The following is a 25,961-nucleotide window of genomic DNA, read 5'->3' on the forward strand; positions in this document are numbered from 1 at the left end:
TGGTCACGTTTTTCGTGTTGAACAACATAACGGCCACCGAGAATCTGAATGGAACCGGGTATGTTTATATTTTTATTATACAAATATGAAGAGAAGGCGTTAGAACTAGGGTAAAATGTTAACCAAATTCTCTCTCCAACGGTGGCGAGAGTCACCCGTTTCATACGAGTCATTCCTCCATTTTGTTCTTCAAAATACATGCCCTTTCTTCTTGGTTCGAATTACCCTACGATGGAGGTATACGTTTTATTGGTCTCATTTCTGTCAATCGAAAAAGTGTAATGGTTATAGTAAAGCAGGGGTGATAGCTCATAGAATTTTTATTTAAAAAAAGCTCTACCATTTTATTGTAAAACCTAATAGTACCCTTTTATTATTTGCTAAGTTTTCAGATTTTTGCATGATTCATTCCAAAATTCTTCTTGTGAGATTGTTACTCATAAATAAAAAAATAAGGTAAACAAGCTAGCTCAAAAAATCAAAATAAATGTTGATATAAAATTGGGTAGTAGTTTTAAAAAATTTAAGCTTTGGGAGCTTGTTACAGCTACCAGGTTCATTGCAATGGATTAATACCCAGAAAAGTTTTATTCAAGCAACGCTGAAGCCATCTCCTAGGTAATCATTACATAACTTTTTAGTATTATGCTTGTCCTTGTTTTTTAAATCCTAACTTCTGTCATGTTTCATTTTCAGGATTTATTTTTTTGAAGAGTGGTTTGCTGTTTTCTCCAAAATTCTATGCTTGGAACCCTATCTTATTAGAGGTTTTGTTCAATGAGGTCAAAAGAATGCTGGACATGTGAGAATGGTTTTCCATGTGTTGCTACGCAGATTCCGTGACCCACAGCATTTCCGGAATCCGTGGTTTCACGACAGTTTGAGGAACACTTTGAATACGGGTTTGATTGTGTTTCTGCTAGCTTGTTTCGAATTTGAAATATTGATAGTAAAGAAATAGGGGAAGGTAGAGGCAATTAATTTCTGGTTTTATTTTTTAATATTCATAATTACAGGTACAGTTCAATATTTGTTTGGCATGTAAACATCCGCCAAATGTTTCCCTAATCCATTCCTGCGGACAATTTCTTTCGGTGAGTCATTCCACGGTTTTCGTTCTGAACTAATAACATAACCGTGATGCTGGTTTTTTAACTTTCTTGGTAATAACGTCGATAGTCGGTGTTTGATTTTCTTTTCGTGTCGTCAGCTGATTCTAATGCTCCATTTCCGTTCTTTTCTTTACCCAGTTGTGCTCTGATGACGTCCAAAAACCCTGTTGTGTGTTATAAACATAGTTTACTTCACACACAAAAATTAGGTTGAAAATTTTTCATTAACGAAAAAGCTAGTATCATGGAATTTTCTCAATTTCTTAATTGAAAATCAGGGAGGGGGGTGGATTGGTTGCTGGGCGGGAACCCTAAGTGGTTGGTTTTGGGTTTTTTTTTTTTTTGGAATTTTTTTTTTTTTTTTTCGGTTACTATTCTTGTTGTAATATTTCTTTCCCCGTTATATAAATTTTTTTTCGTGGAATTTCAATGACCGCAAGCTCAAACCTCAGAAGCATTTTGCCAACTTCCATTTCCTTTGGAGTATCACATCCGTATCAAAATTCAGGAGATAAACTAAACATTTACAGTGAACCTCTTTGAGTCCTGAATAGCTAGTACTCGGCAACATTCGTTCCTATTACCGGGGATTTTCAGAATAACCATATTTCTTTTTGCCAGGTGATGAGAAAAAAAAAGGAGATAAGGTCTGCAATTTATTTGGGTTCCTGTGCTTGAATAGACAAAACAGGTGATCGTGTCGTTAAACATATATCTGTTTTCGATTTCAATGCCACAATTCACTAAATTTTTTTGTTCTTGTCTCCTTTTCTCCTGTTTATACAGGTTACTGTAAAATGGTCCCAATTCTCATTTTTAACCTGGTTGTTGTTGTGTTCGCAAATCTTCGGCCAGTCAAAGCGCATGAGTGGCACTTGGATGGTGACGGTGATTGCAATCCAGGCTACCGGCTCATGACAGACGGTAAAGCTTGTATGGATGTTGATGAATGCGCGGACACGCCTGGAATCTGTTCTCAATACTGCGTTAATACTCCTGGCTCTTACTACTACAAATGTAACGAGACTTATTATGAACGTGAAGCGGATAAACGCACTTGCAAGAGAAAAGATTCAATTACGCCCTGGTTGATTTTCACCGACCAACACTTCGGCTGTAACATGTCGATCGATGCTAAACAGTACGCCTTCGTTCAACAAGACTTGCGCAACGTAGTCGCCATTGATTTCGACTTTCGCGAAGATCGACTTTATTTTGCCGATGTCAATGCTAAGACGATCTACCGTACCTTTGTCAACGGAACAAGCACCAAAGAAACAGTCATCAAACAAAATGTTAGAGAATTGGAAGGTTTGGCTGTCGATTGGGTCGGTCGTAAACTTTACTGGCTGGATAGGGAAATGAAACACCTCGAAGTATCTGAACTGGATGGCACACGCCAAAAAACACTGAAGACTGATGACATTAAGAATCCGAGGGCTATTGCTGTGCATCCAGGAGTTGGATACCTGTTTTTCACGACGTGGCACATGCAAGCTTACATTGGACGGCTGGGCATGGACGGAAACAATTTCACTCGCATAGTCACCTATGAGCAACGACTTGCATGGCCAAATGCTCTTACGATCGACTACATAACAGACAAGCTTTTTTGGGCAGATGCTCGTTTTCATTATATTGCTTATTCCGACTTGGATGGCCGTAATCGGCGATACGTTGTCCAAAATGCGCTGAAAGTTCCGCACATCTTTGCCATCGCCGTTTTCGATGATTTCGTTTTCTGGACTGATTGGAGCTTGAAGGCTGTCTGCCGAGCTAATAAATGGACGGGAAAGAATTACGTGGTGTTACGTAACGCAACACAAAAATTCTACGGTCTTAACGTTTACCATCCACTCAGGCAAGCATCTTACCTCAACCCCTTGTGGAACAAATAATGGAGGTTGTTCCGATTTGTGTCTTTTGTCACCATCCAAAAATGGAACTGCTGGTTTTAAATGCCTCTGTCCTAACCAATTCATTTTGGCTCCGGACGGAAAGACTTGTATCGCTAATTGCACTGCAGGTGAGTTTAAAAAATTGATAATTTTAAAGTAAAGAAAGTTTACTAATCGATTGAATTTCGATTCTTCGAGGAATTTCGGCATTGAAACTGAGAAAAAAATAGTTTTAGTTTTTATTTCTATATGTTTTGCTAGGCTTTGATGAATTGTCGGAACAATGTCCGAAATGTAACGAAACTTTCGAATTCCAGTGCAAAAACAAACGTTGCATTTCGCGCAGCTGGACCTGTGATTTTGAAAACGATTGCACCGACGGCGATGACGAAGACTATGAACTTTGCCGCCACCAGTACCGTGAATGTTCCGCCTCAGGATTCCGCTGCGCTTCGGATGGAAAATGTGTTCCGGGCTATTACCGTTGCGATCACGACAGCGACTGTGATGATGGATCGGATGAGATCAGATGTGAGGGTTTTGCGTGCTTAAACGGAACGTTTTAGTGCAAGAGTGGTCATTGCATCTCGCAACAATTTCGCTGCGATGGCGAACAGGACTGCCACCCAGATGCATCGGACGAAGATGACTGTCCATTTCGTTCTTCAGGTAATTATCCATAATTTTTTGCTCCGTGTTTACTAGTTATTCATTACTTGACGAATGGTTGATATTTTTCAAACTTTTATTCGAGGGCAACGGATCAAGATGATTCTTAAGAAAAGAGAGCAATTAATTTATGTCAACTCGACTCTCACGATCAGTTGCATTTATGCTTTTGAAGATTCATATCAAAAAAAAAATTCCGATATTGTGTGGGACTTTCCAAATGATCTAAAAAATGCTGAGGTAGAAAATAGAATAATTTGGTTTATTGTCCACTGTTTCACCAAAATATCATTTGTTTTATGTGGCAGGTGATGGATGTAGTTCGTCGTCTTAACAAGAAATTTATCAGAAACGAGACTCATATGGTATCGACGGTTACTCTGTTGAATACGAGAACCAAAGACACCGGCTACTTTGAGTGCAAGGGTACTCCCAATTGCTACCTCCAAACGGCGTCAATCAAGAAATACGTCTACATTTATGGTCGCTACCAAATGAAGGAATAAAATTACTACAGTGAATTTACTGTTTTAATAAAATTTTTGTCTTTAGATGGCATAGAGTTAATCAGTGTCGAAAATTTCCTGGATATTCCGCACGGCCAAATTCATTATATAATTTCGTGTAGGCCAACTCATCCCGACGTCAAAGTGTCGTTGGTTCACACGCATCAGTACACTGCACAAGGAGAAAACTTGTTGAAACTTAAGGTAATTAGAGAGAAATTTTTTTAAAAGAGTAAAAAAAAATAGATTTAAGAGAGCTATTCGTTGAATATGATTCCTATTATTTTTGCAGGATAATCTTTTAGAAGATCCAGATTCGAATTGGTCATTCGACCAGAAAATCGGGCTGAAACTTAAGAAAGCCAAAATCAATGATTCCGGCCGTTATGAGTGTGCTGGATTGTTGAACGGAAAGAAGCAATTCTCTTATATAAACATAACAGTTATTGGTATAAAGCACATCTTACAAGCTAATCAAATATTGGTCCAATTTTCACCATTTAAATTTTTTTTATTAATCCTATTCTTCAAGAATGGAACTATCAAAAGTTAATAGTACGGATGAACCAACGATAGGAAGTAATGTTACATTAATTTGTCGTACCTTTTATACATCCAGCATCTCTAAGCGCCCGGTATGGACCTACTGGATCATCACTAACGAATCGATGCAACTTATCGATGAAACTAACCCGCCTAGAGGTAATAATTTTATGCAAATACAGTATCTAATCTTATCCTCTGATCTTTGTACATATTTTCACGTATATTCAAAACATCAGGTATCCTGATTAAGACAGATCGCTTTAGTTACAGAGACGAATTACTTTACGAAAGCCGATTAGTCTTAATCGATGTAGCACCAAATGCTTATAGTTTTCAATGCCGAGCAACTGAGACGCGTAGCATTTCTTTTCGCGTTGGAGGTCTAGAAAAAGACACGAGCGTCATTGCTCTTGCTGTGGCCCTTGTAGTTTTCACTATATTCGGAATTGCTGTCGGTGTCAAATTTTACACGTACAGGGTAAGTTACATTTAACAAAGAATGCATTTAGTTTTCGGATAGTATTTACTTTCTCGTACTATTTCATATTAAATTGCGATCCGAAGAGAGGAAATGGGTTTGCTCACGCCTTTGACAGCGTACTGAATGGGAATGTGAATCAACTTAACACTGAATTATCGATCGAGAATCAAGTTGATTTTCTCCCCTATGACAAACAATGGGAATTTCCCAGGCATCGACTAAAATTGGGTTCATTTTTATCTTAATTCTGATAAATACAGCATAATCACGAGTGAAGTAACCTGTCAACTTGTAATACAAATCTAGGAATAGAGCTGGGAACGGGCTGCTTTGGCCGAATTTTTAAAGCCAAAGCTATAGGGATTAAAGACTGTGATGGAAGTGTGAAAACGGTGGCCGTTAAAATGATCAGATCAAAGACGAACGCCACCGCTATGGAAGATCTCATAAGCGAATTGAAAATTCTTGCCTATTTGGGATGTCATCTTAACATCGTTAATTTACTAGGAGCCTGTACAAAGCAAATTAACAAAGGTAAATGATGAATGGGTTTTTTAATGTGTCTAACTTTGGTATACAGATAATCTTTCGTTTGCAGGTGATTTATTGGTAATCCTTGAATACTGCCGATTTGGCAATTTACAAACTTACCTCATCAAACATAGAAACTACTTTGTCAATCAACTGGACGAATTTGGTAATTTAAAAACGAATGGTGAAGTAGTAAATCACAATACCGTCAGGTAGCGTAACAACTTAACGTCATAAAAGATATTAATAAAAAGAACTTTATGCTTTTAAGTGCAAACCAAGGCAACACCAAAGTGGATGACAATCAAGCTCAGTCAAATGCAAGAAACATATCTGTTGAAACCATCCTGATGAATCCAAACACAGAGATCCCATCCGCACCCGTTTCCATCGCGTTATGTGAACCACATAATTCAAGTAAAATAGTCAATTTTTTGATGCAATGGGATTGTACGACTTTATTTCTTCCGTTTTTGTTATCAATTGTAGCATGGACATCTGATTCAGAAGGTTCTAAACCTTTGTGGCATTTTCAGCAAGATCCATCCACCATTTCAGATGTATCTATTTCAACACGAGATTTAATCTCATGGTCTTTCCAAATAGCTCGAGGAATGGACTACTTGGTTAGTAAAAAGGTCAGTGTTTTTAAAATTATTGTCTTGTTCAGCAATTCATGTTATAAATGTTTATCCGTAGGTTCTCCATGGTGATCTTGCTGCCCGTAACATTCTGCTCGCCGATTATGGAGTTGTCAAAGTGGCCGATTTTGGCATGTCTAAAAACTTGTACTATAAAGAAAACTATAAGAAAAAAGGACGGGCGATTTTCTTGTCTACTAGTAACTGATGAAAACTCAACAAAGTTATAAAAAAAAACTATCTGCAAATTATTAGGGGCTGTTGCCAGTCAAATGGATGGCCATTGAATCTCTGACTGATCGCATCTTTTCCAGCCAATCTGATGTCTGGTCATACGGCATTCTTCTTTGGGAAATCTTTTCTCTTGGCAAGGTTCCATATCCAGGTTAGGATAAATTAATCCTGCCTTGCATTTTACTCAACCCCTTAATTCCTATCCAATGTCAATCGCAGGTATGGACGTTGCTCACGTACTTGTTAAGGAAATTCTCAAAGGATATCGCATGGACAAGCCAGATTTTGCGCCCATATTCATTGCCAATGTAATGGCCAGCTGTTGGAACAAGGATCCAAAAGGAAGACCAACATTTGGGCAAATGGAAGAAATTATTTGCGGTCATATGGAATCGGTCGTCAGCTCTAGGTACCTTAATATGAATGATCCATACGTTAAACTTAATGAAGAGAAGAACAACACAACTCCCAATGACCTTTATGGTTTGGCGAAGTTGTTGCAAGATAAAATCCCTTCACAATCAACGAAAAATGCTAAACGATATTCGGCATCCCCTACACGATTGTCTTCAAATGAAAACGTCGAATAAGTTCGTTATAACAAATTTTCTCCCTCAAAGGAAAGTTTGCCTTTAACATCTTAAAAAATGTAAACCCGTCAAATTATTAAGACAAGACAATAATCTCCCTCGATCAACTTTAAAAAAAGGCGTACGCATACCGTTAATTTATCTCGAGTAGACAACAGGTACGTACGTAGTGTTACTACAATTTCAATCCACTGGTTATGAGTATAGTAATTTTGGCAAATAATAAATCAAAAAGCATTTGCCAACATGGAGATTTTTTCTGATTACTCAAATGGCTTGGAAAGAAGAACCGAGTTTGCTATAAAAAAAAATCATGCCAACACTTTGTGATATAGAGGACTAGAACGTTTGAATCTTTTTAATTTTGCGCGTTATTTTATTGGCATAGGCACAATGTAATGTTGGCCAAATCATGCGAAAAAATATTAATTTGTTCAATTTGTGAAAAACGAAAGAAGTTTATGGGGGTCCTCTGTATTAACGCATTACTTTTTATAATCATCACTAGAAGAATTTTTTTTGAAATCTTCACTGTTGCAGAGCATTTGTTACTACGTAAACCAGAGAGGAGTGCGGGATGTCCAATCAAGGTTTGAAAGACGAAGGTTTATCAGCAGGTGAAAGATCGAGTGAAGACGCATGGAAGATGCCACTTTGTCTTGAAACGAGTCTAGCACGAACGTCACCTGCAGTCCAACAAATTCTGTGTTGCTGTTCATTTCACTCTTTTCTTTAGGTAGTATTTAAATAGATCCCTAAAATACTCCTTGTGCTTAAGATAGAAAACTTTAGTCATGTTGCTTTGTATTATTGCGCTACCCATCAGTAGGTGTACTAATGGGGTTAGGGCAAGGCGGAAAGGACGCGATGAAAAGGCTCTTCTGTCGACCAGCTAAGTAAGTGCCAATGTGTGCTAGCTAGCACAACGCATATACCTGACAGCTATTTTTTAGTGATGTATGGGCGCAAAAATGAGGAAGGAACTCAGCAACAATCTAACAATAGACAAGGTATGGTTTTAATGCTAAAGTGTTTTGTTTGTGTCTAGATAACGAGATGATTTTTTGTTTTTTTTTAATTTCCTCAGTCATAGACCCCTATAAATATATAAAAAGTAATAAAGTAAACCAAAGAGATAAATTTAAAAAATAAAAATAATCAAAATGCAAGTTTTGATCAACAAAAAATTGTATTAAAAAAAAAAAAAACAAACAAACAGGACAGCAAAGGGAATGGGCAATGTAAATTTGAATCATAATCTGGGGCAATCCTTGATGTAATGCCCCTTATCGGAACACTGAAGAGTAAAGGTAATTACTAAAAGGAAATTAAATTTTATAAAATATTTTCTTGCCTTGTGACCTCTTCTGGTTTGCATTTTATTTCGGTCCGTTTTTCTTTTGGCGCGTTGTTTAACGGCGATTTGATGCTAGGTGGACTGTTGTTCCGTAGCCGCCGATTGTTCCAGAAGAGGCCTCAGAAGACGAAAGCCTTGTAGGAAGAACCGCAGTGTCTGTCTATGTTGTTAATTAAATATATAAGCTAAAATTATTTAAAATTAATTATGCGAAAAAAACTTACTCTTTGGCCAACTTTGCCAGTGGCTAGTGGCGTTGAATCCATGTCCGGCGGACCTGGTTCTTTGGCTGACGGACCTGGTTCCTCGGCTGACGGACTTGGTTCCTCGGCTGACGGACCTTGGTTCCTCGGTTGACAGACCAGATTCCTCGGCCGGCGGACCTGGTTCCTCGGTTGACAGACCAGATTCCTCGGCCGGCGGCCCAGCACATTCGACCGGATCAGCGACGTCCGAGAGTGAAACTTCGCTGGACAGCAAAGCGTCACAATAAAGCGAGGCATCACCGTCCGGCTCCACTTCACTCTGGCTGCTTTTTCTCTCGGCCTCGTTGACTGCTGCAGCCCTGGAACATAGAGATAAGTTGAATTTAGTTGAATTACTCATAAATAAATTTAAAAATTCATACCGTTTGTTACGCAGATATTCTTTAACAAGGGACTTGCAATTTGAACAGTTAGCCCAATCGGTCCACTCCGGATCGGCATACTCAACGTACTTTAACAAGTACTGGACTTTTGTGCGTCTGTTGTCCAACAGCACCACCCTAAAAAGTAAAAACGACAAAGGAAACTTCACAGCATCCTTCCTTTCTGGACCTCCTCCTTTATCAAAAAAAAAAAACTACAAATTAGGTAAGGGATGGAGAATAATATTATTATTTCGTAAATTTTATATATTTTTTTTGTTAATCGTAGACTGTAGGACCGTAGGATGCTGAAAATTGGCCATTTCTTTCTTTTTTATTTATTTATTTTTTTTCACAATTTTTTTTTATTTCATTAAGTTTTCTGTATTATTCAATCTGTAACTCGAAAAAAAATGTAACAAAATAATATTTAGATGCAGTTTGTCACTGACTCTGATTTCGTTTCGAGAAGGAATAAATTTGGCATCACTGTTGGCGTGTTACATGTAGAGACAGAAGAAAAGAAGATGGTTGTGGCGATTCTTTGTTTATACATCTCTTTACTTCTGTACCTACCCGTATTGCTTTTATTACGTACACAAGGCATACAGTGTGAATTATCAAGTCGACAAGTGCTAGAGTTTTCGGTCTCTGTCGCGTGGTTGTAACTTGTCACACACACAACAGTCGTATGTTTTTCAGCTGCTGCCTTAATTGTGAAATAAACTAGTGGACCACGTGAATGGATTGGTGCTGAACAATCTGTAGACTAGCTTAATGATCATTCAATCAGTGCATCGCGTACTTTCTTCTTAGTTAATGAGAAAGAAAGAAAACAGAATGATCAGTTGGTTGCCATTTCGTGGTATTCATGGCGGGAGTGCAAAAGCCATGAACTAATCGCCTGTTGTAAACCAAAGGTCTATCGATGGTTGTGCTGTCTTTAAATAAACCCAAAATTCTCTATTCCAGTTCCAGATGAGTTGTAAGACATTTCTTCTCTTTTGTTTGCATGTGTAATTGCACTGTGAGTTTAGCGAAACACCTGAAGCCTATACAACCCTCCGTCTTTTGGCTGTGAGATTTACAATTGCAATTGTTTCATTTTTTTAGAGCCAAACTCCACTAAAATGTAGTTTAAAAAATGAATGAGGTCCACACTTGATCAGACACAGATATTTTTCAGGTGTGTTCGTTTAGTGTACTGAGCGTTAATTATGGCAAAGCTGGCGTGAGCTTAGTACTGAACAAACATGCAACTGAGTAATATTTGTTTACCATAGGCCTTAGTGATTTACCTCATGACAAATTAATTTAATTTTTAAATCTCTTGGTGAATTTTCATTGGGTTTCTATCGATTTTGCGTTCGTTTCATCCAATTGAAATGGGATGTTTTATCTTTTGTTTTCATTGAATGTTACAATGGTTCGTCGGTTTTGTTTTCGTTTTGCTATCAGCTGGACAACGTCATCTATTATCAGCTGATCTTAGTACTATAAAAAAATTTTCATTTGATCGGTAGAATCTGTTTCGAAACTAAATCATAGTGAGTAAATGCCCTCTTTGTCTCTGAAATGTTGATCTTCTTCTGTCATTTGAGATAATTCAAAATTGGTCTAGAGCACCATCAAGAACACGAGGATAGAACAAGCGAGCTAATTGAACGTAAAACTGATTACAATTCTTTTAGTAAATGATCCTATAATCAGTCAACTTATTATAGATGTGAGCGGTGACCACAGACTCATCCCAATGAAATTCTTCGTTAGCTGAACGATTGTTAAAAAATTCGATTCCCGTACGGGTCAAGTTATAATGTGAAATCCATACAGTACCAATGTGATATAGTTGCGTTTCGAATAAATAATCTGAATGGCAGATGTTTTTATTACCATTAGCGGTTAGAACAAAATATATTTCATCGTCATACTTGAAATAATTTTCCATTACTTTCCCAAGTGTCCATATGTAATACTATTACACCAAAGTATACTGAAACGTTTTTCATTCTAAGTGTTGACGGGATCATGAAGGGACATTGTTAATTGATATTCGTGATTTATAGCTCAGTGGTTGAGCTTTGGCATCGTATTCCAGAGTACAGGGTTCAATTCCCGTACGAGTTAAATGAAAATGTGTAGTAATTGTGCGTTGTAAAAATATTATGTTGTCAATTTCCAAAGTATTATTATCACAAATACCTGGTAGGCATCATGGAGTGAACTCCTCTAGAGCTGCTGAGCCCGGTTTCCCACACACCTCATAGCCACTTGGTGTAGGGTACCAGGCAGAGATTCTAGCGTTGCATCGTTGAGTTCCCAGGGTAGCTTATCCGTATTCCCCACACCACCACACGGCTAGTTGGGCAGGAATCTTGGAGTTACACCGTCAAGTTTCCAGGGCAGCTGAGTCGGGTTCCCCACCACGAGGTCACTAGGAGTGGCGTACTTGGGCAATGATCTGGGAGATACACTGTCAAGTTCCCAGGTCATCGCCTGTCAGTTGTGCCATGAGTGGCCCGTAAATCCTCAAGTCGACACTCAAAGAAAATTTTTAGGTTCTAGGTAGATTTTGGGTTATGATGAAAAAAAAAAACTTTTATAGTATGTGGGAGTAGTAGCTCAGTGGTAAAGTACTGGCATGGTAAGTCAAAAGGCTAGGGATCTATCCCGACCTAGACGACGTGATAATAAATTTGCTATTTTTACTTCAAATGGAGTTTTTTGAGAAAAATTGTGGAGGAAAAAAAAAATTTCAAAAAAAAATATTCCAGAAAAAAAATTTCACCGGGAAAAATTTTCCAGAAAAAAAAATTTCACCGGGAAAAATTTCCGCGTAAAAAATTTTACCGGGAAAAATTCAGCGGTAAAAATTTTATCGGATAATATATACATTTAATAATAATTCATTGTTAAAATAAATTCACAATATATAACAAAAGAATTTAATTTGAAACGCTTTTATTATCAATTCAATTTACAATTATAAAAATAGTTATAATCCGATAATGTAGGCGAAACTATATCAGTTATCTCACCAGAAGTACCCGTTATGTAGCAAATAAAAGACGAAAAAGTAACAAGACAATTTCGAACAAATAAGTGCCTATGTGAATAACCCCTTATCCACCTCATAACATTGAAAATGGATTACCATAGAATAGCCTACCACCGCATGGACTTATCACAAGTTAAGCATAAACAGGGCCACAGAAAATAACATATACACTGATGAATTTACTTTAGGAAAACAAATTATGTCTCCATGCGAATTTTCAACTTCAATTGGTATGTCATCTGTCACGCCCCTTTCAGTCCATCGATATCTTCGGCTAGTGCGGATGCAGAACAAAACAGTCGCTTTAAAGTATACTAACAGATCAATGATAAACCACAACAGAACATCTTTCAACACAAAAAAATCGATTACAAGTTTACTATGTAAAATCAATCGGTTGCTTCGTGGGTACTTAAATCATCAAAACAGTAACACCGAGGCATAGCAAACTCCACAAATAACCATACCTGTAAAAACCTTAAAATGATTTCCAGTAACTTATTTTCATACTTATCATCATCAGGTAACCATCAACAAACTCACAAATAAAGCAAGACCACCACTGGATACAAAACTGCCAGGAGGACAATCCAACATCATGTTCTGTCCATATACCAACCAAGTCATGTAGTTGTCCTCCCTATCAAAAGTTATTAAAATTAACAAACTTGATATTGACTATTCTATCCCAGCACGAATATTGCCGTTTCCTCACATTTGTACCATGTCCACACGAGAGAACGATGCAAAGCAGTACCTACAGATGAAAGACCATAATAAGGAAATCAGCAACTTACCAACTCCAACCCAATACTTTCAATTCACATAGATTAAGTATCTTACCACCTCAATGTCAAACAATTCACATTCAAAGAGCACCAAGCAGCAGGAACAATAAACATCTTGTCATATAGCAAATCCATCCACAGTACAAGGATTAAATCAAGAAATAATCCTTTCAATATCTTAAAAATTTCAGCTCATACAACTTACCACCACAGTGTGAAACAAAATCAGGAGAAACCAGCACCATGGGCCTTGTCAAAACCAACTTACATAATTATCCTGCCTTTAGAAGTTTAGGAAATTATACACGCAGAAAATTAAAGAAATCTTCGGACGTAATTTTAATTATTAACCATACTTTTAATTTCCAACTTCCATCACAATATCCTCCCAATATGTTGCAACTTTTACCTACAGCGAAAACTTAAACATGAATGCATATCTTCTATTAAATCACTTATACTAAATAGTGAAATACCTTGTCCATTATTTTACTTGCCACCACCTGTTTCCTTCCTGAGTTCTATATGATGCAACACCAACACAAACATCCTAGTTTTTCAAACCGAGAATAATTTAAAACAAATTATGGATCATATCGTACATTGGCAACAGAGAACAAAAACGAACAGTAGCATCGGTTGAATTTTGACCAACCAAAATGGCCCACATTCAATAAGCAAATATAGAATTCCACCAATGGACAATATTGGTCTCAAAAAGACAGCTTGTCAATCACGACTCCAGATCTAGCAATCGGAAACGTCAGCAAACAGCAACTGATTTCAACATTTAAAAACATCGTTGAAACAGTACCAATATTATTCTTGTTCTTCATGATGCATTCAACCAGCATATAGAGAATTATAACACTGGATTAAACTCACATTGAAGAGAAATTAAATTAACCAACTTCAGATATTTGTCAGTAATTTGACATCTAAAGAAAAATTCATGTTTAACAAGAAATGATTTTCATTATGTGTACTATACCTGTACCCAATTCTTTAACTCACCCATCATAAATCAACCCATTGGAATAAATCATGGTCAGGTAGACAAGCCAGCACCATGTGCTCTGTACAAATACCTACCAAGTTATCTTCAGATAACAATATATCAAAAGTCACTGAAATTATTAAATGGGAGAATAACAAAATTTTTTAACTCAGACCAGAACAATGAATAGCAGGTCATGTAGCACATACAAATACATGCACACATTCAGGATTAACCCTAGATAAAACAAAGTTCAATCACACCTTGAAAATTTCATGTTCTATCAAACTCAACAACAAAAAACTAAACCACCACAGAAGACAATATGATCAGAACAAACCAGCACCATGCACTCATCCACACTTCAACCAAGTTATCTACAGTCATCCTACCTGTCAAAAGTTAATAAAATTAGCAAATGGAATGTAGAGAAATTTTTCAATTATTATCAGAATGAAGAATAACTCACATGGCACTTATGATTGATGGACTACTTTTGCACTAACCCTAGATTTAAAAAAAACCAATCACATCTAGAAAATCTGATTCATTATCAAACTCACCATAAAACAGGGTGCATTAACATTACCTGGACAGGAAACAAGCTTTGTCAAATTGCCAACCATGTTCTTTCTGGCATGCTGCCTTTCAAAAGTTTTAAAAATCATCAAATGGGATATAAAGAAAAGAACTTTCAATGATAATATAAGTCACAAAGTAGAAATTGGTCGATATAAATGATTCAATCTAAACTTGTTGGGAATTGAAAATGGACTGGCTACTTAAACCTTACTAACAACGACCTTGCCTACCCCACACGCCATGGCCGCTTACATAATTTTAAAAGTTATATTTGCAAAAAGATTACAGGCAGGAAAGGCATTAATAACCAAAATTCATGTGGTTAATTATAAACTACTGTTGCTAATGTAATTAAGACGTTCATACACAAATCTAGCCACAGAAGACGTAACAGGAGTAAAAAAACATAAAAATACTTTAAGGAACGAACAACTTCAAGAATACACTAACTTAAAATTACGACTACGCGAGTACTTACGAGTGCTAACGACGACAGTCTGCATGGAAAAGAAATTTGAATATGATGCAGGGCTTTATATAAAATCTCTTCAACCCTTGACAGGCGGCGAGTACAAGTTTTTTTTTTCTACCACACGGTGACACTGCTGTCACTAGGGCTGTGGCCCGGGTCATGAAAACCCGTGTCAGATCCCGGGTCAAGGAAAAAAAACCCGATAAAAGGCAACCCTTAAAGGAATTTTTTTTTCGGGACGGGTTTTGGGACGGTTCAAGGGGTTCTTGGGCTAACCCGAGATGCGGCGCCATCTAGTAGTAAGACAAAGAAGCTTTTAACTCTTACGCTAAGTTACGAGTCAACAAAGCAGAATAGCTTAAAAACATAGCAATCTACAGTAACGGCCAGCAATCGGGGTATCTCTCTGCGTATTTGGGAACTTGGGTCCTCCCACCAAGTCACCAACCCACAGGCGCCTCTGGACGTTTGTCTCAATATAGTGCTGCGACTGGTGGACAATTTTCAAAACAATTTTTCCACTTTCCACAATTTCTTCACAAGGTTTACACAATTCTATGCCAAACAAAATCACATATGGTTTTGATCTGTTGGAGACTATGCTAAAATGCTATGCTTTCCTACTTCAAGTTCTAGCTAAATGTAAAAAAATGTAAAGATATTGTGGATAGTGGAAAAATCGTTTTGAAAATTGTCCACCAAGTCCAGCAAACGTCCAAATGTACCTAAATCCTGTCCTGCTGCTGGCAAAAAAAGAAGTTTTGCAAATATAAACGATGAATTGGTTGAGTCTGATGACGAGACTGAAAATAAGAGAAGAAAAGTGCGTTTGACCCGATAATTACGTGGGACACATGACCCGACCCGGGTGGTTTTTTCTGACCCATGGGTCAAGCGGGACGGGTAATTTTTTTGGATCGTCGGCCTGGTTCAAAACCCTTTATGGAAAAAAACCCCGTTAATTTTAACCCTGTAAGAAAAAACCCGTCCCATTTGGTCCGGGCCACAGCCCTAGCAGCAGCAGCAGACCAACTTAGACACAAATGAGATTTTCGCATTTGTGGAGAGCGTGCAACCTAGGATGTTTTACTACTCTATACCTTGCTGATGTGGCTCCGTGCATATCAAAAATACACTAACTGAAGCCCTCAGCAATTCGTTGACTAGTGGTGGTGGTCTGTTTTTACAGATACAAATACAAAAATGTGACTTTTAGAGTTGAAAGCCCAAGCTCAAATCATCAGCGTCGCTGCGTCAACAAGCCGTACACATTAAAGGAGGTAGGGTAAGAAACAGGAAAAAAAGGGTTCCCTTTTTGCCAGCTCGGTCAGTAACTATTATTGCCAGCTAAAACAGAACACAAAATTGACATTCATTTTGTGTGTGATGAACGTATGCGTGAAAAAGAAAAAAAAAATTAAAAGTTTTTAGTTCAAACAAAAACGATAAGTTTTATTTTCCTTAAATTTCCACTCGACATTGTGTAGGGGTGTTATAACGATTGTGTGTCGCCTTTTTTTCGACGTACTGGTTCTTATTTGTGAAAAGCTGTGGATGATATTTGTGAGTGTGCGTTACGTTTTTCTTCAAAAAAGTATGTGGATTTGACGTGGATGCATAGAAGAGTCCGAACAGCACGAGCTACAGCAGACTGCGAACCACGTGGTCGAGTGCAATCAAGAAAGAACAAAGCCGCGATGCACTTCTTAATTTTTTTTTTTTTTTGCTTTGGCTTATTTATGTGTTGCCCTTGTGTTTCTACGAACGAAACAAACACTGAATTTAGAGAAGGGAGGACAACGTATCGTAATATGGCTGGAGGGAGTTGGGAGATGACACCGTCTTCTTTTACGTCGAGTCACGGCAGAAGCGAAATGGCATGGCGGTAATCTGTATTTTTTCCCCACAATTTTTCTGTTGGGGGATTTTCCAATTGAGTAGTCCAGGCTATCTGTTTAAGTTGGTGAAAAAACAACACAGAATTGGCCAATCGTGAATCTGAAACAAGAGAACGATACCGTAATTTCAACTTATCTTCTTGGGTTAGCTACCGCTTTTGTTTCATTTTCTGGCACAACTGAAATGCCTCTAATCACCACTCCTTATTCAACTTCCATCTGCGATAGGTTGGAACACGTCTGTTGGACACTGGACCAATTGAACCGTACATTATGGTAAGATAAAGTGGCATATATATATATTTTTTTTAACTATATGACTACTACATTGTTTATCCTTTTCAACAATTGAACAAAATTCGTGATTCGATTTCAACTGGAAGAATTATTAAAGAAATATCTTTCCAAAGTCCGGAAGTTCAACCTCAAAAAGCATTAACCAACTTCCTTTTCCCTCGCATTATCGACATCCAACCAACAAGCATTAACCAACTTCCTTTTCCCTCGCATTATCGACATCCTCATCTTACTTCAGGTTATAAATTGTCAATTTTCGCAGTGAACTGTTTTTAGTCCAGTGTTGCTAGTTACAGTAACAGCTGCGTCTAATGGTTTCGGGTTAACCATCAATTTCTCTTGTCCACCAAAGCGAAGGAGAACAAATCAGGTAACGATAGTAGAAAAATTTATCTGCTTTAAAATTTAAATCTGTTACTGCTTACTTTGAGCAACATGTTATTATGTATTGTTTTGATTTGATATTGGGGACAAAGTAAGGAAGGCAAATTTATGCTGGAAACCTTGTTCAATCTACGAAAGCCAAAGGGCTGCTCCATTCCTAAATAGACGCAAAAGGAAATTCCCGTTTTTAGCTCTATCATCACACGCCACCTAGTTACAGCCCAACATAACATCAATGGGCGGAGATTTAGACGTAGGTGAAAGTTGGTGTGGCGTAGTATGGAATGCGTGCTACCTTTTCTGGCACATGCTCGAAGGCTAACAGCATTAACTCGCATCCAATAGGTTGCGTTCCATGTCTGTTTATTTTAGTTTTGGATAACTTTCTTATAGTTCAAGTTCTAAATTATCGAATGTGCTCTGCCGACGTGAAATTGTGATCGTGTAAAGGACTGGCCTATGTAGTAAACACGATTTTTTTTTTTTTTCTTCCCAACAGATTACCAAGAAATGGTGCCGACTGTTCCATTTATTCTTTCTTTTTTGCTATCTGCGATATTTTGGCCGATTGGCGGTAATGCGCAAGATTGGCATACGAGCGACAGTGGTTTCAAATGGTTCCCGAATTGTGACTTCCCAGGCAACGATATTGGCCAAATACTCATTGACAAAGAAACCAAAGAACAGTGTGGAAACTTGTGTATTGCCAATCCAGAATGTACCCAGTTTGTCTACGGTTATGAGGATTATTGTTACATGAAAAATTCATCGGTAACGACTCCTCGTGGAGACATCACCTACGATAGTATAGCAATTTGCGGCTACGTTCCATGGAAAAGTGATTCTGAAAAAGGTATTAATGATAATAAAATTTTAGAAAATTTTTAATCCTCTCGAAAATTGACTTGACACACAATCTTACAATCTTTTCTTGTTCAAGTGAGAGACGACTGGCATACCGCCGTAGAAAACGAAACCATTTGTCATTTTTATGGCAACGAAAGTTTGATTTTCACAACGACGTGTCGCAAAGGCAAAGATTGTGGTACATGGTACGACAGCGTTGCAATGACTCCGGGTACCAAAACCTGCAAACTTATTGACGGAAGCCAAGGCTTCTGTTGTCCGGATATTACCCCAAAATCAAATTTTCCCAAAGAAAGTACTCATTTATTTAGCAAATTGTCCCGTAATTTGCTGATTGTCATCATATTTTGTCTCTTCTAGGGCAGTGGCTGACCATGATTCCTTATAAAAGTGAGAAAATAATCGATGCCAATACGACACTTACGATCACTTGCGTCTATGCGTTTGAGGATGAATATCAAAAGGAAAATTACAGAATTGCTTGGGAAATTCCAGATTACCTTTCTAAAAATGCCGAGGTAGAAAATTCCACATGTTTAATTTACATTTCGCTTTTTCATTGAATTATTTTTCTATTTGTTTTTGTAAAAGCTCACGGGCGTGGAACGTCGTCTTCGTAAGACATTTGACAAGAATGCCACCCATATGACATCGACGATGACTTTGACGAATACAAAAGTCTTTGACACCGGCTCCTTTGGGTGTAAGGGCATCCCCTATGGGCATCCCCTAACGGGAGGAGTATGATACGCAATACGTTTTTGTTTATGGTGGGTACAAAATAGAAAATTTAAATTACTATGATAGATTTTTGAATTGATAAACAAGTTTTTCGCTTTAGATGGTATAGAGCTAGTCACCATTGCAAATAATGAATTCTATTTTAACATTCCACACGGTCAAATTGATTTTGAAATTTCGTGCAGGCCAACCCATCCCGATGTTAAAGTTTATTTGATTCACAAGGATCAGTATACTGCTCGAGACAAAAACCTGCCCAGTTCTAAGGTAAAACAAAGGGGAAATTAAGACATTTACGGCCGCTATTAATCGAATAAAATTCAAAATATTGTTGTAGAGTAACATTTTAGAAGATTCTAATGCGAATTGGTCTTTTCAACCGAAAGTTGGATTGAAGCTTAAGAAAGCCAGAATTGATGATAGTGGCGTTTATGAATGTGGTGGAAAGATAAACAATAAGGAATATTCCAGGGATATTTTCGTGGAGATAATGGGTACGAAGCGCACCCGATGAGCCAGTATTATATCGGAGGTATTTTTACACAGTAATTTCCTGCATTATATCTCACAGGAATGGAGCTGACAAAATTTGTTGATGAGAACGACCCATTGTTAGGGGATACCGTTACTTTAATTTGCCGCTTTTACTACAGAACCAGCAATGCTGAACGTCCATCGTGGGCTTACCACATCGGCACCAACAAAGCTATGCAACCTATTAATGAAACTGATCCTCCCGATGGTGATAATTCTTAGCAAATAACTAATTGTTTTTATGGTTCACGTTATATGACTTAACGGGAATTTAAATATTAGGTTTCCAGATCAAGACAGATCAATTGGATTACCGGGAAAAGACACTTTACGAAAGTCGATTAGACTTTGTGGCTACTACACTAAGTAGCTATATCTTTCAATGCCGGGCAAATGAGATCCGCAACATTTCTTTCCGTGTCAGAGGTATGGGTGTTAACACTCCAACATGTCTAGTTAAAGGATGATAAGTTAGAACTTCATTCTGGCTTTCAGAATCAATTAGTGACAATCAGGAACTTATCTATGTCCAATTGCAATATGGAATATCACAAAATTTGACGTGTTTCGGAACATCGACAAACGAAACCTTTCAATGGCTTAAGGTAAACTTTGAGATTAATAAATTGTTTTATAATATAAAAATTGATAAACGTCTAATGTTTCAGGATGGTAAATTATATTCTGACATGTTCCGCTCAGACGCAAATTCTTCAATTTTGCTACTTGAAGGAAAGAGGAAAGAACTCGGTACGTACACTTGTAGACAGACAAACCGATTGTTACCACAAAGATCGGAAAGAATTTTTATCGTATCATTCGACGATGTGAGAAGGAACACGATCGTTATTGCATTCTCAGTAGCAATAGTAGTTCTATTTGTGTTCGGAGCTGCTATCGGTGTCAAACTTTACGCATACAGGGTAAGTGATAATGAAAAAGACATTAGCTTTCCTGTATAAACTTATGAATGATTTTAACCTAGTTATTTTAAATTCAATTGCGGTTAAAAGAAAAAGAACAGATTTGCTGGTGCTTTTAATAGACTTCTCAATGGAAATGTCAATCAATTAAATGCCCAATCCCCAATCGAGGAGCAAGTTGAATTCCTCCCCTATGATAAACGGTGGGAGTTTCCGAGGAATCGCCTAAAACTTGGTTTGTTTTTCTTAAGATTCCGAATAGTGCCACAAAATTAATAATGCAATAACATGTTGGACACATTTAGGAGTTGTGCTGGGAACTGGGTGCTTCGGCCGAATTCTGAAAGCCGAGGCTGTGGGAATGAAAGACTGTGATCAAACTGTGAAAACAGTGGCCGTCAAAATGGTTAGATCGGAAACCAATGTCGCTGCAATGGAAGCACTCATCAGCGAATTGAAAATTCTTTCATATCTAGGATCTCACCTCAATGTTGTAAATTTACTGGGAGCGTGCACGAAGCAATTAAAGAAAGGTAGATTGTGAAAGATTTCCGCATGTTTGTCAACGTTCGATACAGGATCTCTTTTAATTACAGGTGATTTATTGGTAATCGTTGAATACTGCCGATTTGGCAATTTACAAACTTACCTGATCAAACATAGAAACTCATTTATCAATCAAGTAGACGAATTTGGTAATTTAAAACCGGATGGAGAAGTAGATAATAACGATATCATGAGGTATTATACCAATTTAATGCCATACAGATCACCAAATTATTAATTTAAAATGCTTAATGTTTTAAGTACAAATACAGATAACATTGTAGTGGATGACAATCAAGCTCATTCAATTGCATCCTTCCAGATGAATTCCTCGACTGAAATCTTAAACGGATCCGCTTTCAGCATTTCATGTGAACCAAATAGCGCAAGTATGTTTCCCGCAGCTCAAGTATTGCTTTTTGTCAGAATTTGCACTTCACTGTAATGACTCTTTTCTTTCTCTGATGTTGTCAGTTTCCGAACCGACAACTGATCCAGAAGACTCCAAACCTTTGTGGCAATATTGTCAAGATCCATCTGCAATTTCGGATGGGCCCATGTCATCACGAGATTTAATCTCTTGGGCTTTCCAAATAGCTCGAGGAATGGACTACTTAGTTAGTAAAAAGGTAATTGGTTTAGCATATTATTGTCTCATTCAGCTGCCTATCTACGTTTTAATGTTTATCCGCAGGTTCTCCATGGTGATCTTGCCGCCCGCAACATTCTGCTCGCCGATGACGGAGTTGCCAAAGTGGCTGATTTTGGCATGTCTAAGAAGTTGTATTACTATGAAAACTACGAGAATAAAGGGCAGGTATCATAACTGGTTGTAATTAATTAAATTCAATAGCATTAAACAAAAACGAATGACCTGTTTATTTGTAGGGGCTAAAGCCAGTCAAATGGATGGCTATTGAATCTCTGACTGATGGCATCTTTTCCAGCAAATCAGATGTCTGGTCGTACGGTGTTTTACTTTGGGAAATCTATTCCCTTGGCAAGGTCCCATATCCAGGTTAGGATAAACTAATCTAATCCTGCCTTGCATTTTATTTGACAACTTAATTCCTATCCAATGTCAATTGCAGGTATGGACGTTGCACACGTACTCATTAAGGAACTTCTCAAAGGATATCGCATGGATAAGCCTGATTTTGCGCCCAGTTTCATTGCCGATTTAATGGCCAGCTGTTGGAAGATGGAGCCGAAAGAAAGACCAACATTTAGTCAAATAGAAGAAATTATTTGCAGTCACATGGAGTCGAACGTCAGCTCTAATTACTTAAATATGAATGATTCATACGTTAAACTTAATGAAGAGAAAAAAAACGCAACCCCCAATGACCTTTATGGTCTTGCAAAGATGTTACAAGAAAAAGCTTCTTCACCGCCAAAAGAGAATGCCAAACGATTCTCGAAATTTCCTATGCGATTCTCCGCAATCTACAACAATGACGTATAACTTCTTCATAAGGATAATATCCTTTCGGAAAATAATTTTTTTATCAATAATGTTTCCTTGCCACGTTAAAATAATTGAGGAAAAAGCTTTCTTAACCCACCAAACATAAAACGTATTGTTTACGTGCTTATCATGGAAGTTCCTGATGGCTTAGCTTTCTATTTAGCTTTCTATTTTTCTTCGGATGGCATAGGTATTTGTTAAAACGAGTAGCCAAAAGAGTCCAACATTTCCATCAACTGAGAGAAACTATTTCAGTTTTATTTTATAATATCATTTTCGTTTTATAGAGACGCGAGGACTGCTTTTCCATTGCGTGACTCCCAATTCCTATTTTAGCTTCAACGTTAAACGCTATTTTGTTACAATCAAACAAATCGTTCAAGGGACGGAGGTGTAGACGGAGCTGAAAGTTGTGACGTAAGAAATCTGTGCCACGTTTTGGAATAGTTGGGTCAACAACATCTGTTAACAGGTTACATTTAGTTATGATTTCTTCCACCGTTGTTTCAGGTAACTTTCTAATTGATCAAGTTCTTAATTTTCGAGTGAATATGAAACTGGGAAACAGACTAAGTGCTCACGTAAAGACAAGCCCATCTAATAAAAACGATTTTTTAAAGTTCCAAACAGATTATCAAGAAATGGTTTTCGATATTCACTTTCACCTTGGCCTGTTGCCAAGGTGTGTTCCCAAGGATCTTTAGGGTACGATTCCTTTTAAACGTAAAAAAGACGAATAAGCTCCTCATGAGAGAATTTCCAGCTCGAAATGGGACTTTGCTTCTATCGTTGAAAACAACGTAAGCTTACCGAATGCAAAGACTAGAACAAATCTTGTCCTACCCAAACCAAAAACAAAATGATAAAGGGCTCATACATATGATATTCAGTGGACAACCCTATTATGTTGTGAATACAATCACTAGCCACAGTGAAACAAGGAGCTAAAAGAGGAATCAACTTATTCACTAGAAATGGAGGGAATGTTTCCCGTTGTCAGCTCCAGTTATATTGTGGGAGAACCGACTGAAACTCAACTAAGGATAAAGGTAAGTTAACTTCTTAACGGAGCGAATGGAAAAAAGTACATTTTCAAACCGTTTATGGAGTTGAACGAAATGATCTCATTGGTCTTTTTGGTTCTCTAGTTCCTCTGTACGTTAAAAAGTCGGACTATTTCCCAAACATAAAATAAATGGAAATTCTTAGGTATTTCTCTCTCCAAATTGAGTCAACGTTTTATTGCTTTACGATGATTTTTATTTCATTTTTACAGCCTGGTGCATGAGAAGTTAGGCAACGTCGAAATGCTATTTTTATCATTAAAACAAAAGACATTCGCCCTACTTCTGGCAAGAAGGCTAAATATCTTATTACAAATGTCAATAATTGCTAAGTTGATGGTGTTTTAGAAACACCTGTTTCCTTCGTCATCCCTTGCCTTCCTTCAGACTGCCGTGAATTTAGAACCTGAACACCGTGAACGTTTCGTTAAGACATCAAGACGATTGGGTAAATCTTAATATGTGCAAATTGCACGATTTCAAAGAGCGTCTCATCGCAAACCTTGATCTTCTCAGAAACTTTGAGTTTTGTGAAAATATTCGAACCTTTCAAGTGGTACGCTTTTAATGAATTGATATTACTATTGTTTGGTGAGAAATTTCCATAATTGGACTTCTCTTACAGTATTTGGTAATATTTATGCCCTTGCCCTTTAATGTATTGCTGGCTTGTCGCCAATCTGTTGTTGCCAAGTTCACAACTCTCTATGTGGGTGCTGAAAAGAATAAAAGTTTAGAAGTTTGAAAACAATCGGCTATAAATAAGAAGTAAAATAGGCCTGCAGTTTTAGAAGCGTTTTGTAATTGGAAATCTTACTCAACCGCGTTCGCCAAAACAGAACCCAAAATAGACATACATTGCACTTCGTCTATTATTGATGAACCAACTTGATGAGTCAGAAATCACGCTTGTCACGTCTTTCATCTTAAACATTCCTATCGGGTTTTTTCTCTCCTTTCAAACACCTGCAGAGAATGAAAAGTAATGTTGGCTATTGTTAGGTTTGCGTTCTCCCGCTGATTACTAGTTCGTGTCACGCATTTTATTCCCAAGAAAAATGCCTGGGAAACATGCAGGTAATTTATTTGCATTTTTTAACAACTTGCGCAAGGTCAACTAATTTCATACACCCGCCATCCTTATATGCAATTCAGCAATCGGCAGGCCCCCCAAATAACAAAACAAATAGTTCGAGATTCCGTTGAAAGATGACGTTGGACTACACAAACAAAAGAAATTTCATTCAGCCCGTGCATTGACATTCCTCTTCTCACACAAAAAAAAAATTAGTCAGTTGAAACCATAATAACCACAAATGTACACAAGTACCAATGATCCACACCAAGCCAAGGCCAACATATTTTTTGTTTCTGCCTGAAAACAACAACACTAATTATCCGTCGACTGAAATTTCAATGAGCTTTAGAAGAATATATTCTTGGATCTCTTAATGTTTTTCCACGGACGAAACAACACGTTCCGAGTTTCCAAACATTGCGTTTGGGGATGATTTTCGACGAAAAAAAATTGATCCTCTTAAAAATTTTGAATCCGAATGCAGAAGCACGTCAGCCATTGCTCAAGTTCTTCTAATCTTTTTGAAGATACCCCGTGTCGTATAAGAAGGGGCAGTTCCGGTTCGATTTCTGGCATATTTCGTTATCAAGTGTACATTACTTGCCCAAACAGTCACACGCACGTTTTTGTTTCAAGCAATTCTTAAAAACAAGAAAAGTCTAACAGCCGAATAGTAATGACAGATTGTGGGTATGTGGTAATTCTTGTCAGAAATCAGAACACGAATGAACCACAGGTTTGACCATGCCGAAAATTTGCAAAACCTCTAGTGATAAAACCTAAACGATAACATGATATTGTTATACAGTTTTAATTGACACGTAAATCTAGCTGTTTACTTTTCTGACTTATCATATTTTGATTGAAAGAAAGTCTGTTTTGGTTAAGAAAAAAAGTGGGGATAAAAAAAAAATTTGGGTTAAACGTAGTTATTAAATTGTCCGCCTGCTGGCGCTGCACTGACGACAGGTAAAAAGAAGGAAAAAGGTAAGTTTTTAATGTCTCGGTTCCCTGAATAGTGGCGGGGTATGCACGCACACACACACACACACAACGGTGAATGTTAAAAAC

At 37.6% G+C, this 25,961-nt stretch overlaps 2 protein-coding genes and 2 long non-coding RNA genes across 54 annotated transcripts; 2 read left to right on the forward strand and 2 right to left on the reverse strand.

Moving 5' to 3' along the window:
- The first annotated feature begins 1,713 nt into the window (after positions 1-1,713).
- LOC116921026 (mast/stem cell growth factor receptor kita) lies at positions 1,714-10,164 on the forward strand. 16 transcript variants are annotated; one of them, XM_045173117.1, is made up of 22 exons: positions 1,714-1,803; positions 1,899-3,138; positions 3,272-3,679; positions 3,765-3,919; positions 3,988-4,162; positions 4,232-4,389; positions 4,478-4,634; positions 4,717-4,887; positions 4,968-5,209; positions 5,296-5,440; positions 5,519-5,746; positions 5,811-5,955; positions 6,015-6,160; positions 6,233-6,381; positions 6,443-6,565; positions 6,640-6,769; positions 6,838-7,366; positions 7,749-7,944; positions 8,035-8,218; positions 8,428-8,518; positions 8,642-9,419; positions 9,483-10,164. In XM_045173117.1, exons 4-17 carry the CDS (start codon positions 3,779-3,781, stop codon positions 7,206-7,208), a joined length of 2,481 nt encoding a protein of 826 aa, XP_045029052.1. In that variant the 5' UTR covers positions 1,714-1,803; positions 1,899-3,138; positions 3,272-3,679; positions 3,765-3,778; the 3' UTR covers positions 7,209-7,366; positions 7,749-7,944; positions 8,035-8,218; positions 8,428-8,518; positions 8,642-9,419; positions 9,483-10,164. The 16 variants fall into 16 exon arrangements, with proteins under 16 accessions (XP_045029052.1, XP_045029053.1, XP_045029042.1 ...); XM_045173107.1 differs by lacking the exons at positions 1,714-1,803; positions 1,899-3,138; positions 3,272-3,679 and adding an exon at positions 8,296-8,322 and having other exon boundaries at positions 3,718-3,919; positions 8,035-8,104; positions 8,162-8,218; XM_045173115.1 differs by lacking the exons at positions 1,714-1,803; positions 1,899-3,138; positions 3,272-3,679 and adding an exon at positions 8,296-8,322 and having other exon boundaries at positions 3,718-3,919; positions 8,038-8,104; positions 8,162-8,218.
- Positions 10,165-12,137: 1,973 nt separating this feature from the next.
- On the reverse strand, positions 12,138-15,181 carry LOC116920406. Of its 36 annotated transcripts, XR_006646275.1 has the most exons (6): positions 14,506-15,167; positions 13,516-14,428; positions 13,245-13,448; positions 13,095-13,153; positions 12,967-13,008; positions 12,138-12,891 (listed from the first exon to the last, which is right to left on the reverse strand). It is a non-coding gene; the product is annotated as an uncharacterized LOC116920406 (long non-coding RNA). The 36 variants fall into 36 exon arrangements; XR_006646270.1 differs by having other exon boundaries at positions 12,138-13,448; positions 14,506-14,543; positions 14,626-14,681; positions 15,097-15,181; XR_006646273.1 differs by having other exon boundaries at positions 12,138-13,448; positions 14,506-14,569; positions 14,626-14,681; positions 15,097-15,181.
- A 2,734-nt stretch (positions 15,182-17,915) lies between these two features.
- Positions 17,916-23,375, forward strand: LOC116920199 (mast/stem cell growth factor receptor Kit). The gene is given in 21 exon segments (XM_032926331.2): positions 17,916-18,026; positions 18,169-18,522; positions 18,610-18,831; positions 18,897-19,054; positions 19,128-19,280; positions 19,282-19,306; positions 19,378-19,544; positions 19,615-19,771; positions 19,849-20,019; positions 20,094-20,237; positions 20,307-20,416; positions 20,480-20,483; positions 20,544-20,734; positions 20,825-20,969; positions 21,040-21,267; positions 21,331-21,475; positions 21,542-21,669; positions 21,755-21,909; positions 21,975-22,097; positions 22,169-22,298; positions 22,372-23,375. Coding segments are annotated over 21 exon segments (3,357 nt in total). The 5' UTR covers positions 17,916-17,953; the 3' UTR covers positions 22,746-23,375.
- Positions 23,376-24,396: 1,021 nt separating this feature from the next.
- On the reverse strand, positions 24,397-25,894 carry LOC123471551. The gene is made up of 2 exons (XR_006646277.1): positions 25,730-25,894; positions 24,397-25,669 (listed from the first exon to the last, which is right to left on the reverse strand). It is a non-coding gene; the product is annotated as an uncharacterized LOC123471551 (long non-coding RNA).
- Between the last annotated feature and the right edge of the window lie 67 nt (positions 25,895-25,961).

Source organism: Daphnia magna, linkage group LG4 (genome assembly GCF_020631705.1).
Source record: "Daphnia magna isolate NIES linkage group LG4, ASM2063170v1.1, whole genome shotgun sequence".
NCBI classification, from domain to species: Eukaryota; Metazoa; Arthropoda; class Branchiopoda; order Diplostraca; family Daphniidae; genus Daphnia; species Daphnia magna.

What these genes read in the sequence shown, in the direction of transcription:
- LOC116921026 (XM_045173105.1), top strand. Translation starts at nt 3,734, where the DNA reads ATGGTTGATATTTTTCAAACTTTTATTCGAGGGCAACGGATCAAGATG. An exon ending in GTAAATCACAATACCGTCAG is followed by an intron (nt 5,956 to 6,014) that starts GTAGCGTAACAA and finishes TATGCTTTTAAG; the next exon opens with TGCAAACCAAGGCAACACCA. An exon ending in ATGTGAACCACATAATTCAA is followed by an intron (nt 6,161 to 6,232) that starts GTAAAATAGTCA and finishes TATCAATTGTAG; the next exon opens with CATGGACATCTGATTCAGAA.